Raw genomic sequence first — 17,782 nt, forward strand, 5'->3', positions numbered from 1 at the left:
AGAGCTCAGAACTAGAAGGGAGCTCTGTTCCAGACAACCCAGAAGGGACAAATCAGCCCTATCCCTGACTCCCTCTGAGGCCCCTTTCTGCCTCAGTTGCCTTCTCTGTAAAATGGGGATAATTGTATCTGGTTGTGTCACAGGGGCATTGTAGGAGGATTAGTTAGATAGTTAACTGTTGTTCAGTCTCTTTTATACGGTATCCTTCAGACATTAGCTGACTGTGAGCTGATGGCTGGACCTGGCAGAGAGATCTTAGTTAACTGCACAACTCTTCTAAGAACACGAGATCCCCCGAAGAAGGGGCCTGTTTACATGTGATGCAGCTGAAAAGCAAGTTATGGCAAACAAAACAAAACAAAACAAAATCAAACCCAGCTCCCACACCCCTCCCTTGGAATGATGTGTAAGGAAAAGAAACAGCAGCTGGTTGGCCTGCAGGCTATGTTGGATTCTGAAATGCTAGGTTAATTTCACAATGAGCAAACCTCAAAAGGTCTGGAGAAGCCTGCGAGTATCTCTGCATTATCTAAGCAGCTCAAATGTTTTGGGGGCCACTAGGTCTAAATTGCTAGTGAAGTGGTGTAGTGAGCCGGTGTGGCACCCCTCCAGCTCCGATAGGGCCGAGATTCCTCTAACCCCAGCGTGGGCAGAGCCACCGGGTCCGGGGCCTGCCCCTCCGAAGTCACGGCCCCGACCCGGAAGTATAAAAGCCCGCCAGCAGAGCTCAGTGGAGCCCAGACCGCCAGAGAGAGCAGACGTGCCAGGCCGAGCTCCCGCTTGGGAGACAGCCGCAGGCCGCCTGCTACCCCCCCGCGCCGGTCGAGCCTACCTCTCGCCAGGTACCCCGAGGAGGACTGGCCAAGCCTGCCCCAGACCAGCTATCCCGAGGAGGACTGTCCAAGCCTGCCCTGGACCAGCTACCCCGAGGAGGAGTCAAGCCTGCCCCATGCCAGCTACCCTGGGGGAGAGCTGCCGGACCTGCCCCCAAGCCCCGCACCAGAGGAACCGATGCTGCTGGACTGGCCCGAACCCGGCATCGCCAACGAGGTAGGCCCCGAGGGGGAACACGGAAGTAGCCCAGGGGTAGCCGACCCCGGTCAGGCTGCAGAGGCCTGTGAGCCGATGTCAGTGTGTTTCGGTCAGGAACCCCACTGACCAGCAGCGGCAGTAACCGCTGCTAGGGCCCCGGGCTGGAACGCAGTGGAGTGGGTGGGCCTGCGTTCCCCCCTGCCACCCCCGCTCACGGGTGGCTGGCTTTCCCCTCACCCAACGCTCAGGTGTAGGACCTTGGGCTTACCCCAACTGAGTGTCTGCTCAGCCCCTGCACCAGAGGGCCAGAGCTGTGACTGTTTGTGCCCCGCCCTGACCCAGGGCCTGGGCCTGCTTAAACTGTGGACTATTGCTTAGCCCCTGCACCAAAGGGCCTGAGCTAGCTGAGTGTTTGCTAAGCCCTGCCTGAGGGCCTGAGCTCCCTGAACTGTGGGCCGCTCAGCCCCTGCGTAAAGGGGCCTGAGCTTTGTCTGTCTGTGGTACAGTGAGCCGGTGTGGCGCCCCTCCGTCCCTGTGGCCACCCTACTACAGGTGGCCTTGATCTAAGCTGGATTGAACTCAGATATTCTAACATCTACTGGCCACCATGACCACTGGAAGGGCACTCAACCCCTATCTACGTCCCTAGCAGCAAAGGACAAGGTGCCAGGAAACGCAGCAGGCACCTAAATCTCTAGGAACCGGTCAGTGCCCACTCTCTGCCAGGACATCTCTTCTCGTTTGAATGCTTTAAAGCATTCAAAAGAGACTTCAAATCAGAAAAGTACTGGTGCAAGAAGTGGCCTAAGTTCCCTTTCTGGAAGGTTGCCTGCTTCTGCTACAATGCCTGGTCGGTCGTGTGAGTCGTTTATGCCTAGGAATCATCAGACCTCTTGAATGAAAGGCTATAAATCAACTAATCCTCTGATCAGTCTTCAATTTATTTATTTATCCTCACAACAGCCTCAGGAGGGAGGGCAGTGCTCTCATCCCCATTTCACAGATGGGGAATGAAGCACAGTCACACGCCACTCACCTAAGGTCACACAGGAAGTCTATGTCAGAGGCAGGGCTAGAACCCTGATTTCTAGTCTTGCATCTTTCCCGCAAGACTATCCTCCTTCTATTTACCCCCTTTCCAGCCTCTCCCAGGTAAGAGACAGAAATCCTTCACTAGCGGAACAGGACTCTGCAACAGGATTGGATCAAACAGTAGCCAGCACCTAGTTAATATCCAGCGACCCCTGGAATCTCTTTCGCAAAATTGACTCTTTCCTTTTTTCACTTGCCAACAGTTTTCAAAACTGAGGGAGATAAAGGCAAAAAGAGGTAAGGCAATAAATCAAAGGAAGAGCAGATCTGATGTACATTAACAAAACTGCCCAACAAGAAAGATCAATGGCTGTTTCTGGGGAACTTGACTAATCAGACCAAGTAGCAAGAAGAGGTAAGTAAAGCTACAAGAGAAGCAACAGACCCCTTTGAAAAAATGAGCTTTAGAAAGACTGATCAGAGACATCCAGCAATGTGACCTGCATATCCTGAAAGGTGTCAGCCCTAACAGCCCTCTGACAAGCAGCCTACTCTAGACTGGGGGCCTTCCCAACCAGGATGCTAGCAATGAATGTTCAATGCTGTAAATGACCACGGCTGTGAAGTCAGGGTCTTGGCACTAAGCAGTGTTGATCCAGTGGTTAGGGCACTCGCCTGGGACTTATGAGACTGGGGTTCAATTCCCTGCTCTGCCACTGTCTTCCTGTGACACCTCGGGCAAGTCATCTCATCTCTCTCTGCCTCAGATCTCCATGTCTACGAAGAGGATCATAGTATTTCTCTGCCTCACATGGGCTTTGAGAGAGAATCTGTTAAAGGTGGTGAGATGCTCAGATAGCATAATAGGGGCCATAAGAGTATGACACAAAATAATCGGTTAGACGTTATAACACCATCTAATTGGCCTACACAACCAATCTGGACGCAGATCAATATTAACAATGAGTGCTTGTATCTCCTCAGGAAACACTGACTTTCCCATAATGTGCCCTTTGCCGCTCCATCATACAGCCTCTCTGACCCTTACTTTCACTGGGGTTAGGTGGAATCAAATAAATCTTTACTGAAGATTGCAAAACTTCTGAGCAGGGACTGTCTTTTTCCATTTGGAGACAGCGCTCAGCACATTGTGGGTGCTACTAAAATACAAATAATAAATAAAGGCTTGACAGGTATTGGTTCAGACAGGCAAAACCACTAGGACCTGTGCAAATCACAGCTTATAGTGGTTTCTCTGTTGACACTGGAGGTTTGAATTGGTGCAGCTACACCGCAGTCTGGCTACTGAGCTGAAACCAGGCGAAATCATCACTGCAGACTGTGTGTTTTACGCCCCAAGGCAGGGCCGGCTCTGGCTTTCTGGCCGCCCCAAGCAAAAAAAAACAAAAAACCCACAACGGGGTGGCCAGAACAGCAAAGCAAATAAATAAAATAAACCTGCGGTGCGGCTGGAGCGCTGGTGCAGGGGGACCGGCGGGGGGGGAGCGGGTGGGGGAGAGAGAGGAGGGGCGGCCAGGGGCTCAGGAGGGGCGCTGCCACGCGGCCCCTCCCGCTGCGCCGCCTCCTGCCACGAGGGCTCCGCTCCGGTCGGCGGGGAGGGAAGGAAGAGGACTGCCCTGCAGGGCGCTCTGGTTCTCCGCGCCGCCGCCCCATACAGGGCGGCCGGAGCGGAACAAGAACAAAAACAAAACAAAACAAAAAAGCGGCCGGGCCGCCCTAGGATTGGGCAGAATGCCGCCTCGAACAATCTGCCGCCCCAAGCACCAGCTTGCTCAGCTGGTGCCTGGAGCCGGCCCTGCTCCAAGGTGAGGTAAAGTGAAAAAAACGGTAATTAAATGCTCAGTGCATACAATCCAATAACAGCAGCAGCAGCAAAGTGCTCTCCTGTGATTCTCTTAGCTTCCCTCAACACATACATACAACTTACAAAACCCCTTTATCAGCCAGGGCTGCAAAATTCTCCCTCTAATTACTGATGCTGGAAACCTCCACTCTTCATGGAATCCTATTGGAGAACATTTCTGCTGAGCAGGAGAAGGCTGCACTATGCCAGCTTGTGCAAGGATTTGGCCGTGAGCCATGGCTAATAATCTGTCTGCAGCAGGAACAGCCAATTAATACACAAAAAATACAGACTTCTCTCATTAGAATGTAAAAAGCAGGTAGACAAAAAACCCTGAATGTCATGCACAACATACCCTCCTCAGCTTCCATGTCAGAGATGCTCTATTGTTCTTCTCTGCTAATTCTAGCCATCAGTAAAAGGCTGGGATTGGATTTTCTTTTTAAGAAAGAAAACCAAGTCCAGTTAAATCCATCTGATTGAGGCCCATCTACACTACCAAACGCTCTTGTGTTGCAGGACCAGATGACAAGATACCCGAGACAGTTAAAACACAGCTTGGTCTGGCTGAGTAGGCAAGACCTACTGACGTTTTGGCAGTGCCATCTACTAGCATATTGTGACCGATCCCATAAAACGGTAGTATGCATAGCAGGGGTAGGGACCAGGATGGACTCCTAAAGAAAGCACCGGAGGTTTTGGAATCACATCCCTGGGCTATCAAGGATATTACAGGAGTGGGGAGGGGTTTAAAGACTGCTGAGAATTGTCCCACAGCCATCCAAGTCTGTATGTAAGCCAAAGCCTATCACACCCCAGTGTAAAAGCTATTTCCTGGATGTTATCATTAGACTAACAAAACAGATGCGGTAGCTTGCCACCCATTCCCTGCTGCCTCCTCCCAGGCATAGCAAAATGCTTCTCATTGTGCCCGGTGAAGAACACACACAGTGGAGAGAAGTACATTTGTGGAGCAGGACTGAGTACAAGCATGGCAGGGTGTTGTAAGATTCAGGATCATATAAAGCCTATGACTTTCAGGCGGGGGTGTACACATTGAGAGGAGGGCTGTGTGTATGGATGGGAGTGGGAAAGGAATGAGACATGCAGTTTTGAGAGCACCAGGCTGTAAATACCCAGGAGAGAGAGTGAAAATTCCCTCCAGAGCAATCCGCGTCAGCAGTGCTGCTTTGAGGTTGACTTGCAGCTGGCCCACATCTGGGTCAATGAGGAAGAAACATCAAGTTCTTTGCAAAAGTTGCGTTGAAAATAGAAAATCCCCCACCATACAACCTTTTGCTCTTTGTTGTTCAAAACCTCCATCGTTTGTGCCCCAGGGCAGAGCCCCCTATTTGATTCTAGAAGCCTGGATGAGTTTCTGCTCAAGCTTCCTCCCCACACTACCTCATCTCCAGTTGCAACTGCCGGTGTTGCAGCCTCTATGGCCCACAGATTGATACGTCAGTATAATCCACATGGACTCATCCTTTTGGTACTAGCCACGTTGAAACTTCATACCAATAATACGGCCTATTCTTGTCATCAGGAATCATGTGGGGAATTTACTCGGAGCCTATGGAAGAGGAAAACGGCCATCAGCCAGCACTGATGAAAAGCCACTGACAACTGTAAGAATGAAAAGAAATACAAAAGCCTGAGCTGAAAGCAAGGAAAGCAGGGGAGACTAAAATACCGCTCAGCAATCCTATCTATAGCATAAAAACCTCATGTGAATCTAATCATTTAATTTTGTCAAGTTACTGAACCACAAAAACATGCACTAAATGCCAGAGCACACATGCCTGGGGAACCGAGCCTGGCCATGAGTCAGGTAACACAGCATCTGGAGGTCAAATAAACAGCAGCTGCAAAGTCCAGGGCTCGCTCTCTCTCTCTAGCGCTCTTCTGGAAAGCCAAGTTAGCATGCTCGAGTTTCTAATGGACTGCACGGGCTTTGGAGGCACAAGCTTAATCCTTGTTTAGAAGGGGGAGAACTACACACAAGGTTTGCATTACCGCTTTGCTAAGTTTTTATGGGAAAATATTTTCTCTTTCTGTGCATACAGTGAGGTGGTAGGAGAACACAGAAGGTAAGAATGGGAGTATACTTGTATTTCTTTAAGGGGAGAGGGCTGCAAAGTTTAACAGAGATCTCAATCCTGCTATAATCCATTATTGATGACCTCACTTTTTAGGACAGCTTTTAGTAAATAGTACAAGCTGCCACATTCACAGTTGGGGGGAAAAGTACCAACCTGTATTTTTTAAATTATTATTTAAAAATGGTTTGACTTGAGAACACATTTATTCTGGCAATCCAGAGAGCTTATCCTGGGTTAGTGTCCTAGAACACTTCGCAATTTGTTCAAGCAGAAACCAAAATAATTTTTTCTAAAGTAATAAAAAAAAAAAAACCACAACCATACTTCTTGGGCGTGGTTAAAGCTGCCCCAAACTCCACTACTTTACCTACAAAGTCACACACTTATAAGAAGACATCTTTGTTAGACATGTATGTTAACCCCCCTTCCAAGCATGCTTTTCAAAAGTACTAGGTTAGCATGCAAACTAGATCTGGTAGATGTTTTCAATTAAAGTTGTAGAGCCAGTCAACATTTCTCCCATAAAAAAAGTTTCACCATTTTCCAACCAGCTCTAGTTTAAACCCTTTCTACACAGGCCAGCCAAGCTGTTTTTATAAACAGGTTCTGCTGTAATTATATGCATTTAAACAGCTCTGAGGCCAGTGAAGATGAGGTCTAGATGCAAGACCAGAGGGAAAACAACAGGTGAAACTGAATTACTGGGTGAAGTCTCAAGAGAAAAGACCTGCACCCACTCACTAGCCCTGCAGAGGTGTGAGTCTTCTGACTCACATACAGGGGTTCTTCGGTTCACCTGATGCTGTGATGGAATTTCTGAAATTCAACCTTGTTTTCTGGATGGAGACTATTGTGTTTATGGATTTGAGCTCAGAAAAATCCATTTTTTTTTTTTTTATAATTTAGATTAGATTAGGATAGATAGATACACATATTGCACTTGATTCCTCGCTTGTTTGGCTTTTTGGCCACAGAGCCACCTAGTGGATGGCCAATCATTTGTCAGAATGAAGACATGATGAATTGCATTGCCATTAACAAGATACGCAGTAGCACGTACATCATCACACCTTTATCTACGAAAGACTTCAGTGCCTAATTAACCCTCTGATTTCCTATCAGTGACTAACATCTCTGCTGATCAATGAAACATACTCTAGGCTTGGCTGAGGGCTCAGGAAGGTCCCAATCTGTCCCTACCCTTTAATACCTTTATAGGATTTTCCTTTTGGCCTTTTATGTTGTTGCCGTTCCCCAACAACCTCCTGCAAATGATCAACTTCGCCACCCATGATCTGCCTCCAACTTGAGCTCTTCCTAGAATCTCAGCACAAAACTTTCTTCAGACAACTTAAAACCCAGAAACTTGTTAAAAGGCAATCCCGATAAGTAGCATTTTCAGCATGGCAGGCCAGACCATTGGGGATATCTACCAGAGTTCCAAATATTTCTGCCTAAAGGAGCTGCTGCAAGTCATAAAGGCTGAGAGCCCCAGTGTAAACTTATCTGTTGTCACAAAGCTATCCTTGATTTTCCCTCTCCTTTCCGTAAGAGGCTTCAACCTCAGATGAACTATTTCAGAACAAAATGCGAAGTGAGAGGCCCTTTCACCTCTAGCTCCATCTTTCATTCCAAGGGCCAGATTTGCAGAAGCGCTCAGCACACATCATGCTGAACCTGCTTTCAAAAAACCAGTTGATCAGTGCCCTCCCTCCAACTGACTTCCCTTTTCTGAGGCTGTCACTCTGGCACCATTTAGAAGTGCTAAATTTACAAAAAGGAAGGGGAGCAAAATTTTGATTGGCAGAGAAAATGTACAAGCCTTTGAGATTCATTGTAAAATTATGTCTTGGTTAGCCTGACTGCTAGTAAGTTGATAGTAGTGTTCGCTTCTCCTGGAGATCAGAGGGAATCTAAAAAGAGGCTGGACCAAGATTACTTAAAAGAGTTTTGTATGTGAAGAGGAACATTTACCTTGAACCCACTTGATACTAGCCATCTTGTCTCATCTGGGACCAAGTGAAGCAACGGACACCCCGCTGAGATACAGCCAGTTGTCACCTCCTTGACGGCACACCCTTCCTTAGCTGCATCAGGGAAGCTGCCATTCTTTCAGTTAAAATAGAAGACGAATTCCTACTGACTCTCAATTCAGGCATTAGCTCGGCACTGCAGCCTTTATGAAATTAATTATAAGGCAACCTGCTGACTCAGCTCTAAGCTAAGGCTTTCAGCAGCTGTTTACCTTCGAAAGAGGAAGGCAGTTCCAGAAGTCAAGAGGAGTACCTGTCACGCAGGTTAGGTGGGACAGGCTACCGAGGTTCCCGATGCCTTGTTTCATCCATTGACAATAGCATATGTCACACCACGATTTTCCAGCTCCACGGTGCAAGGGCTCTGACTGGTCCAGCCTCCCAGACACAGGTCTGAAGGGTTCACAAACCAAGAGCCAGAGTCAGCTAAGAGACTAAAACGAAAGGACAAAATGAGCCTGCTCTGTGATAATGTCTATCCCACGTAGATCATAAGCCCATTGGGGCAGGCGCCATCTTTTCATTCTGTTTGTACAGCACCTGGCGCTACATACTTACAAATCAGCTTCATTCTCAGATGTAGCCATCCAACAGCCACATGCAATGCCAGCCTGGCTGAATCCATCCAAGGCGTGTATTAGTAAGGTGTGGCTGGCTCAACCACCACCTAGCTTTTACCTATGAATAAACTTTACTATCCAAGGCATAGGATCCTTCCCTTTATTAAAACCCCAAAGTTAACCTGCAGTTAAATATGCAGCATGGCTGCCCTCCCATAAAAAACATGAACCTGAATTAAATTGCATTATTTTAAATTTACAATCTTCCTGTGAGGATTGTCTCTGTGAAACTCAGGTCTTTGTTGCTAAGGGAAGCCAGGAAGACAGCAGATAATGGTCTCTCCTCCCCAATAAAACCATTATCGCTGAGGCTGATTACTAAACAGCTTTTTAAAAAAGGCAAAATAGCTGCATCATCCACCTCTGATCAGAAAGGCCACCCCCAGTGAACACACTGGTACAGTTTCACCCTACAGAGCTTTAAGCAGAACTTTCACAAATCAAAAGGGAGTGTGTTCCAACCAATAGGTGGCGAAATGTTGAGGGCATTAGGGTTGTATGCAAATTAAGATTCTTTGCTTTGACTGTGGGGTCTATATTTATACCACCCCAGTCTGTGACGTGAAAGTGATTGAGGAAGTTGGCAAATTCCTTTAAATGCCCTTTTAAAAAAATACTGCTTTCAGAGAGTAAATTATATTTTATTATCAGAGGGGTAGCCATGTTCGTCTGTAGCCACAAAAACAACAAGGAGTCTGGTGGCACCTTAAAGATTAACAGATTTATTTGGGCATAAGCTTTCGTGGGTAAAAACCTCACTTCTTCGGATGCATGGAGTGAAAATTACAGATACAGGCATAAATATATTGGCACATGAAGAGAAGGGAGTTACCTTACAAATGGAGAACCAGTGATGACAAGGCCAATTCAGTCAGGGTGGATGTGGTCCACTCCCAATAATTGATGAGGAGGTGTCAATACCAAGAGAGGGAAAATTGCTTTTGTAGTGAGCCAGCCATTCCCAGTCCATATTCAAGCCCAAATTAATGGTGTTAAGTTTGCAAATGAATTGTTCATTGGCCTTGTCATCACTGGGGTGCAACGAGTCAGTGGGTTTGGGGCTCTCTCTGGGTATGTCTACACCGCCCATGGAAGTGAACATCTGACCCTGGGTAGACCAGCTCGAGCTAGCATGCTAAAAACAGTGGTGTGGATATTGCAGCTTGGGCTTCAGCTCAGGTTCTCAAGTGCACCTGACCCCTGGGTCTGAGCTAGGGTGGCTAGTCGGAGTCTTGGCCAGCGCCATGACATCCCCTATTTTTAGTGTGTTAGCTCAAGACGAGCTAGTGGAAGTCTGTCTACCGCAGCCTGGAGGCACAGCTGGGGTAGGGGGTCCAATGAGGTTCAGTGGGATTGAGGGGTAGGGTCTCTCTGGGGACAGACATTCTCTGTGAGATTCAGTGGGGCTTGGAGGTCTTTCTGGAAAGTGCTTTGAGTCCCTGGGGCCAGAGCCTGTGCTTGGGTTCTGCCCTTTCCAGGATTGCAGATGATAACCTCCTGTTCCTACTTCTCTGTGCCCCAGTCTCCCTGCTGGCAAGCCTGTCCCTAAAAGATGCTGTTTTTCTCGCACGCTTCCCACAGACAGCCGGAATGACCTGCTTCCAGTTACAAAAAAGCAACTGTAAACTGAAGTCATAGTCCCCTGCTAATGGGAAGGGTACAGAAAAAATTGCCAATGTTATCACAAGATCACTGGAAATAAGTCAGCAAGATGCAAAATATGACTGCAGATTAAGGAGATTCTTCACCTATACTTATGGGTTTAGAACTGAATGCGAGTTCAACCTGGTAAACCACTAAAAATTATGTTGACAGCAAATCAAAATGATTCTTTTAACCTCTTATGACTACAGGTCAGATGGTAGCAGCTGTGACACTAAGCAATGACCGTCTCATTTTAAACTCTCCAGACACACCAATTCACTTTACTGAAATATTGATTGGAGGGAACTATAAAACAATGCCAACTGACCAACCTTTCATATTTGCAAAGTCAGAAACTATGCTTATGCTATCTGCATCTTTCAACAGAGAAAAATCACAACTCAGATTCCAGATGCATTCTCATTGCAAAATGTAAGATGCAAGGATCTATTTTTAGTTTGTCCCTTTCTCTGAACGTAGTGTAATATTTTTAGCAGCAAATCCTCAGCCATCCAGCTGTTTATTCAATCATGTTATTATGACCCAATAAGGTAGCCAGTCCCCAAATTCTCTTGTCCTCCCCATGATCTATTGCATGCCTTTCCTTCACTCCCTCCCTACTGCTAACAGCACTGCAAAATGAGGCAGCAGCTTCTTCAACAGCTCACTTGGTGATTTAGAGCAAAAGTCAAGAGATGGCACTTACAGAACTGTCAGCAACGAATCAGTCATCCTCACCAAGATCCTGTATTGGGTCACAGAGAGACTTACGGCCACAGCAACCCCCTGAAAGACTCCACATGGGACACAAGCACTCTGCCAGTTGAGAATGAATCCTCTCTTACCTAAAAAGATGCATTTAGATCAGGGGAAGGCAAACTACGGCCCATGGGATTGCCAGCCCTGTGGTGCAGCGGGGATAAGGCAGGCTCCCTGCCTGCCGTGGCCCCCCGCCGCTCCTGGAAGCAGCCAGCATCATGTCCCTGCGGCACTTGGGGGTGAGGTGGGGCAGAGGGCTCTGTGCGCTGCCCTCGCCTGTAGGTACTGCTCCCCACAGCTCCCATTGGCCGGGAACAGGGAACCATGGCCAATGGGAGCTTAGGAGGTGGTACACACAGGCAAGGGTAGCACGCCGCAGAGCCGCCTGCCCCACCCCACCCCCTTCTTAGGAGCCACTGTCGAACAAGCTGGCCACTTCTGGGAGCGGCGCAGGGCCTGGGCAGGTAGGGAGCCTGCCTTAGCCCCGCTGCACGCCACTGCTACCATGGAGCCACTTGAGGTAAGTGGCGCCAGGCCGGAGCCCAAACTCCTCCTGCCCCCCCGCACCCCAACCCCCTGCCCTGAACCCCCTAGCCCCCTGCCACACCCCTCCTGCCCCACAACCCTGTCCTGGGCCCCAACCCTCTGCCCCAACCCTCTGCCCCAACCCTACATTCATGGCCCTGCATACAATTTCCCCACCCAGATGTGGCCCTCGGGCCAAAACGCTTGCCCAGTCCCGATTTAGATAGTGACTTAACTCTTTTTTTGCAGAGTGGATGGCAACAGGATTTAGTGAGAAAAGTGAGGGACACAGACATTCTTGAAATTCAAGATGTAACAAAAAATACAAAACACAAATCCAGGTACCAGTCTCTCTATTTCAAGCTGGATTTAGAAATAATCTGCTCTATTATCAATATGCAATACTCTTCCCACTACAAAAAGCCATCATCATATCAGATATGTCCCAAGTAAGACCTTTCAACATACAACAGCACACAATTCTCTATTTTGTCAGAAACAGATTTTATTTAAACAGAACCCTAACTGCTGCACCAGTAGTAAATTAAATCCTAAAAAAAAAAAAAAAAAAAAAAAAGGTAAGTAAGTTAAGTCCAAAATTATCTTCGCTTCTGGAAAATGTTGCCACGGCCCATTCCACGACCTCTTCCTCTTGCAGCCACTGAAGAAAAAAAATAGATCATGTGGATCTGACATAACTGCATGTTTATAAGAATCTACATACGTTGTATCAAAGGTATTTTTGTGGTGCCAATCACTATAGTATCAAGCCTCTTGTGCTGAGTTAGCAGCATGGAAACTAGGTTACCCTGTACGGTTCAGAAGGTGATGTACTTCTCTAATTCCCAGAGTGCTCTGTGATGGGGAGCAGAAGCTAATGTTTACATGCGTCTAGTCATGAAACAGATGAAACTAATATTGGATTGACAGTAAAACAAAATGAAAATTTTGTATTCATTCCATTTAGCGGCACAAACCTGCAGCCCAGGAGATCTGTATTAAAAAGTCAGTGCCATGCCAGAGACATTTTTTAATAACATTTTACCTTCACCATTATTACATACCATGCTGGAACAGATTTCAAAGTGCTCTACAAACATCGTAATTCCTATGAGCAAAAACCTTTTCAAAGTAATCTATATAAGCATAAACAGACCCAAAATATTTGCTCTTAATCATTATGCATCAAGCCACATAATTTAGGCCTAGCAAAGATAAAGGAAGTCTGACTTTTCTGGCTTTTAAGTTCAAATCCTTGTGTATTTAAGTGCCGTTTTTATATTTAAATTAATGCTTCAGTGATAACTGAAGTAGATTTGACTAACCCAATGCCCAGAAAAAGATCACTGCATATAAGATCCAAGTGATTCAAATAGCTGCTTCAGAATCTGCACACATATACAGGTGGAGCACTAAGATCTTGATATTTATGTGGGAGGGTTGAGTAGAGATTTTACCAGGCTAAGTGTCTAGTTATTTCTGAACGAATATTACTATTTTTAAATTTTCTAAAGCACTAGACATTTGAAGTTTTACAATAAAATCAAGATAAGAAAAAAAAATGGAAAACAAAATGCAAACTTCACAATTATTTAACTCTCCCCTCTGCCTGCCAAATAAACTCCTCTTACTCCTTGTGATGTTCATATTTAAGTGATGTAATAAACCAAACTCTTTGTACTGCAGAACTCCTGATGATGACACCCGCTTCAGTTTCCTAACAAATTGACAGGAAATGTAATGACCAAACACAGAGGTACCCACCTTGGGCTTTGAGAATAGCTGCTTTGCCTCGTCCGGCCCCAGAACCCTGGTTTTTATTCTTCATGCTCTTTAACATAGGAGCATTTTTCAACATATCTGGTAAAATGAGGAACCGTATCTTGCTACCCCTAATGTACACCTGCTCCAGCTGTGCCACTCGCCCATCTCTGTATGTCACTGTGATGTTGGACATCTGGAAGACATGAAACTGATCAATGCCTATAAGGGCCTCTTAAATAGTGAAGTGTTCCAGTTTGTTTTGGCTACTGAATTCTGATTCAAGGAAGTCTTCTTTCTAATACAGAAAGCTGTCTGGCTAAATAATAGCATGAACATATGTGTTAAACAGAATAGCTTTCCAGGACTGTTTTGAAACTGATTTCTGAGAGAAGTTTTCATCTGTTTTGTGCTAACATGGACTGGTATTTTTCAGAAGCTGCAGCAAGTTGACTAATGTAAATGGAATCCCAGTTTAGAGACTACATTGAAACAGCAGAGCAAGATCACTAAGAATCTTTCAAAGACATCATAGCCTTACATAAGTTTTGCCTTTTAATTGTGTGCATAGTGTTTGTTAGAGTAATCTTGCCAACAAAAATCAGATTCAACATTCAAGATCAGATCAGCATATAAGTACAGAGCAGATTTAAATCAGAGTGGTGTGCGTGTAACATGATTGAGTTGGGGGGGGGGGGGAGAGAATGAAGAGAATAAGCTATGGAGCGTGGTACACAAAGAACAATAATACCAAGGACTATTTAATCAGTACTCAGAAGGCCTGTTAACTCTGGCACCCTTTGTCAATTGCAGTTGCTTATGAGAGACAATGGAGTTTAAACTATTTGAATTTTACTAATCCTGTGGATTTTGTAGGCTATTTTGATCACTCCCAGAGTTGTATTTCTACATTAACCCAAAATAAGCTTTGGGAACTCACTGACAAGGGGAAATATCTTCCCTTCTATAGTATCACATTCATTATATTAGTTTATTCTAACAAAAGTAATTTCTCATGAGATGAGAGCGATTTGAACATGTAGCCCTAGTCTTAAAAATCAATTAGAATTACACCGTATTCAAGTACCTGGCTTTGTGTGGGCTTTAAAAAAAATATTTAAGAAAAAGCTTTTCAAAACACTGATTTGGAGAAAACATATCCTGAGCTAATGAGTCAAAAGAGTTGAAGCTAGCTGTTGAAATAACAAATGGTTTTAGCAGAAATGCCATTATCTCAAACTAGTCACAGAACAGAGCTCTGAAAAATGCATAAGAATTTCTGATAGGAACAGGCGCTCCTGCCTATAAACCAAAAAGTTTAAGCTGTCCCCTTCTCTAGAATGTCACAAGTGAGACTGTCATTTTGGCAAAGCTATGAAGCAGGATAACTCATCTTTCTTTATGTCTGAGTAGAAATGTTAATATTTAAGTAAAGCCAACAATCAGCTAAAGATTGACCTTTCCAAAAATACACCATTCGCACCCCCTTTCCCCAGACATACCTGGCAGTTCATGTTGTCCTCGGCCTCAATGAGTTTGCCACGGTAGACTTCTCCTGTATTGGTCTCACATGTCACGATGTGGCCCTCTGCCTCATGCAGCACTTTAATTGGCACTCCGATGGACATCTTTGCAGCAGTACAGTTCTAAACCTAGGACCAAAAAGAGGAATAGTATAGTAAGTTTCTTTGCCCATAAGATCTGCCTACATAATACAGATTTTTTCTTAGAAGCCTTTAACAAACTTTTCTAGTCCAGAAAATAAAGAACTACTTACTCCTGTTTTTTTATTTTTCTACAAATTCAGTGCCCTTAAAAAGTGTCAACTTGATAAACAGAGCTTCTGTCACCATGGCTATTCCCAGAACAAGTAATCATAGTAATCAGGATTAAGGCTTCTGTGCACATTGAATTGCTATGTAAATAACAGATAGTTTTATTTTAAAGACCATGTTGGTCTCAAAATCGTCTCAAAATCTTGGTAGCAGGGAAAGAAATGGGGAACTCAGAGAGTCATGGAGGATGGGGAAGAAAAACTTTTCAAATTTTCTACATTTTCAGAAGAATTACTGAGGAATCTGATGGGTTAGTCAAGAAAGAGTGAGACTCTTTTATAATCATTTTAGAAGAGGTAAGTAGACATAACTAACTTTGGGATGGCCCACACCGGCGAAATGAAACTAGCGTAAGAATACCAAAGCAGAGGAATCAGCAGTGCCAAAACGCTTGCTTGCTACTAGCAAAAGAAAATACGACTTTCCTTTCAATGAAAGATGTTGACTCTCACACAGTGTATTCACAGAATCTCATTTCTTGATGGAACTACATAAAGAGCATTCCATATTACATTGCTGTATTTCTGAGCATCATATTAAAAACATACAACATGCAGGATATTCCCCAAGATATAGACGTTATTGTGTCTTACAAGCTTGTGATGGAGGCCTCTATACCATGTAGGGGATTTTCTCAAGCTTTGGGAGCACTGTTTAGTATACACATTTTCTGTTAAAGTGACACAGAAGCAATGTGACTTAAAGTGACATTTCTGATACAAGAGTTATTTCCTTTCAGAAATGCCTGAGGCTGAGAATATACTTGGCCTCCACTAGAAGAATTACCTTACCATACAGGAAAAAGTTGTTATAGCCGTGTTGGTCCCAGGACATTGGAGAGAAAAAGTGGGTGAAGTAATATCTTTATTAACGGAAGAGCTCTGTCTCCAGAACCCTAGCTCGAACCCTTGTCTCCTTCACTAACAGAAGTTGGTATAACAAGAGATATTACCGCTTTTGAATTGGAAAGAAATGGCTAAGCAGCCTATTAAAAGGATATGTCAAGACCATTGATGTGCATTATGGCCTGATCCTGCAAATCCTTACTTATGCATTCACGGCCTTCAAGGAAACTATTTATGTGAGTTAAAAAAAAATCATTCTTACTAAACATCTAGAGCAGTGGCTCTCAAACTTTTACTAGTGACTCCTTTCACATAGCAAGTCTCTGAGTGCGACCCCCCCCCTTATAAATTAAAAACACTTTTTTAGATATTTAACACCATTATAAATGCTAGAGGCAAAGCGGGGCTTGGGGTGGAGGTTGACAGCTCACGACCCCCCCATGTAATAACCTCATGACCCCGAGGGGTTCCAACCCCTAGTTTAAGAACCCCTGAGCTAGAGGATATGTTTTGAATTATGTAAAAAACCCACTCGTGTCTAATTTAATAGATGAAGAACTCGCCTGGCAGCTACACTTCACTGTTTTAGTCTCGTCTCACCCCATCCCTTCCCCATTGTAACTAGGACTGTTGTGATGGAAGAGGAAGAAAGATGGTGGGAAACTCGTGTGTGGTGGTGGTGGTGGGGGGGGGGGAAATGAAGGGGGATGTTTCTATGCTCCGTTGAAGGAGTTTTAAAAAACTTTAAGCCTTTTTTGTTTTATTAAAAGTCAAGGAGGGCCTCTGAAGAGGGACAGGTTAGTCAGACGTACAAAACCGTCCAGCGCTGTGCTCAGCGATACCCTGCCCGTCTCCTGGGCCGGAAACGCAAAGCATCCAACCGGACCAGCGCTCACGGAGACCCCGACACGCGCACGGAGCAGCTAACACCAGACGATCTGCAACGCTCACGGCCCCCGCGTTACTTGATCGCAAAATACCGGCCCTGAAACGTCACTGTCCCGGGGGGAGGCGGGCGGGAGCCCGGGCCCGCGGGTCGCTAGGGGGAGGGGAGCGCGCTGAGGAGACGAGACCCCCCGGAGCCTCCAGCCCAGCTCCCCGCACCCAGGGCGGCCTGAGTTCACCCGCCCGCCGGCGAGGGGCCGCGCTCCCGCCCGCCACTTACGCTCCGCGAGGCACGTCGCTGCTCAGCGTGGGCTCAGCTTTAGCGCTCGAATGGCCTCCACCGGTATCCCAGCGTGCACCGCGCACCGGATCCGGAAAAGCCTCGCTGCCCAGAGAGCGAGCGCCTCTCTCCTTTCAACTCTATGGTTCGTGCGTCCGACGGGCCTCAGGAGCGGGCGTCCCGCGGGGATACCCCAGCCCGGAACAAGGGTTCCGCCTGCTTCCCCGGCCCACGAGGCGGGGAGCGACACGACAGTGCCGCATGGCTCCGCCGCTGCGAGTTTGAACACACACGGCCCCGGGGCAGCAGTGACAAGCCATCCCCGCCCCCCACTAGGGCATGTGACCGGGGTGCAGATACACCCCCCCCATAACGCCTGCCCTGCGGGGACTGCCTCGCCGACCCCCCCGCCCCGGGGAGCGCGCTGCTGACAGCTGTCGGGGGAGGCGGGAATAGTCCCCAAGGAGCCTTGCCCTGGGGGCGGGCATGGCGGTGCCGTCCTGAGCGCGGCCAGCTCCCCTCTCTCCGCCTTCCCCCGGTCCCCTCTGTGCGGGGCTGGGCCCGG

The 17,782-nt window shown here is 46.6% G+C and overlaps 1 protein-coding gene across 1 annotated transcript; it reads right to left on the reverse strand.

Annotated features, from left to right (window-relative positions):
• Positions 1 to 12,096: 12,096 nt before the first annotated feature.
• On the reverse strand, positions 12,097 to 17,446 carry SNRPD3 (small nuclear ribonucleoprotein D3 polypeptide). The gene is made up of 4 exons (XM_034791379.1): positions 17,218 to 17,446; positions 14,875 to 15,024; positions 13,376 to 13,568; positions 12,097 to 12,272 (listed from the first exon to the last, which is right to left on the reverse strand). Exons 2-4 carry the CDS (start codon positions 14,998 to 15,000, stop codon positions 12,211 to 12,213), a joined length of 381 nt encoding a protein of 126 aa, XP_034647270.1. The 5' UTR covers positions 15,001 to 15,024; positions 17,218 to 17,446; the 3' UTR covers positions 12,097 to 12,210.
• Positions 17,447 to 17,782: the final 336 nt, after the last annotated feature.

Source organism: Trachemys scripta, chromosome 15, assembly GCF_013100865.1.
Source record: "Trachemys scripta elegans isolate TJP31775 chromosome 15, CAS_Tse_1.0, whole genome shotgun sequence".
Taxonomy (NCBI): domain Eukaryota; kingdom Metazoa; phylum Chordata; order Testudines; family Emydidae; genus Trachemys; species Trachemys scripta.

Bases quoted from the DNA above. Each gene is read 5' to 3' on its own strand.
- SNRPD3 (XM_034791379.1), bottom strand. From the start codon at position 15,000: ATGTCCATCGGAGTGCCAATTAAAGTGCTGCATGAGGCAGAGGGCCAC. The intron at 13,569-14,874 runs GTATGTCTGGGG...CATGTCTTCCAG, and splicing joins AGGACAACATGAACTGCCAG to ATGTCCAACATCACAGTGAC. The intron at 12,273-13,375 runs GTGGGTACCTCT...TTTTTTCTTCAG, and splicing joins AGCTATTCTCAAAGCCCAAG to TGGCTGCAAGAGGAAGAGGT.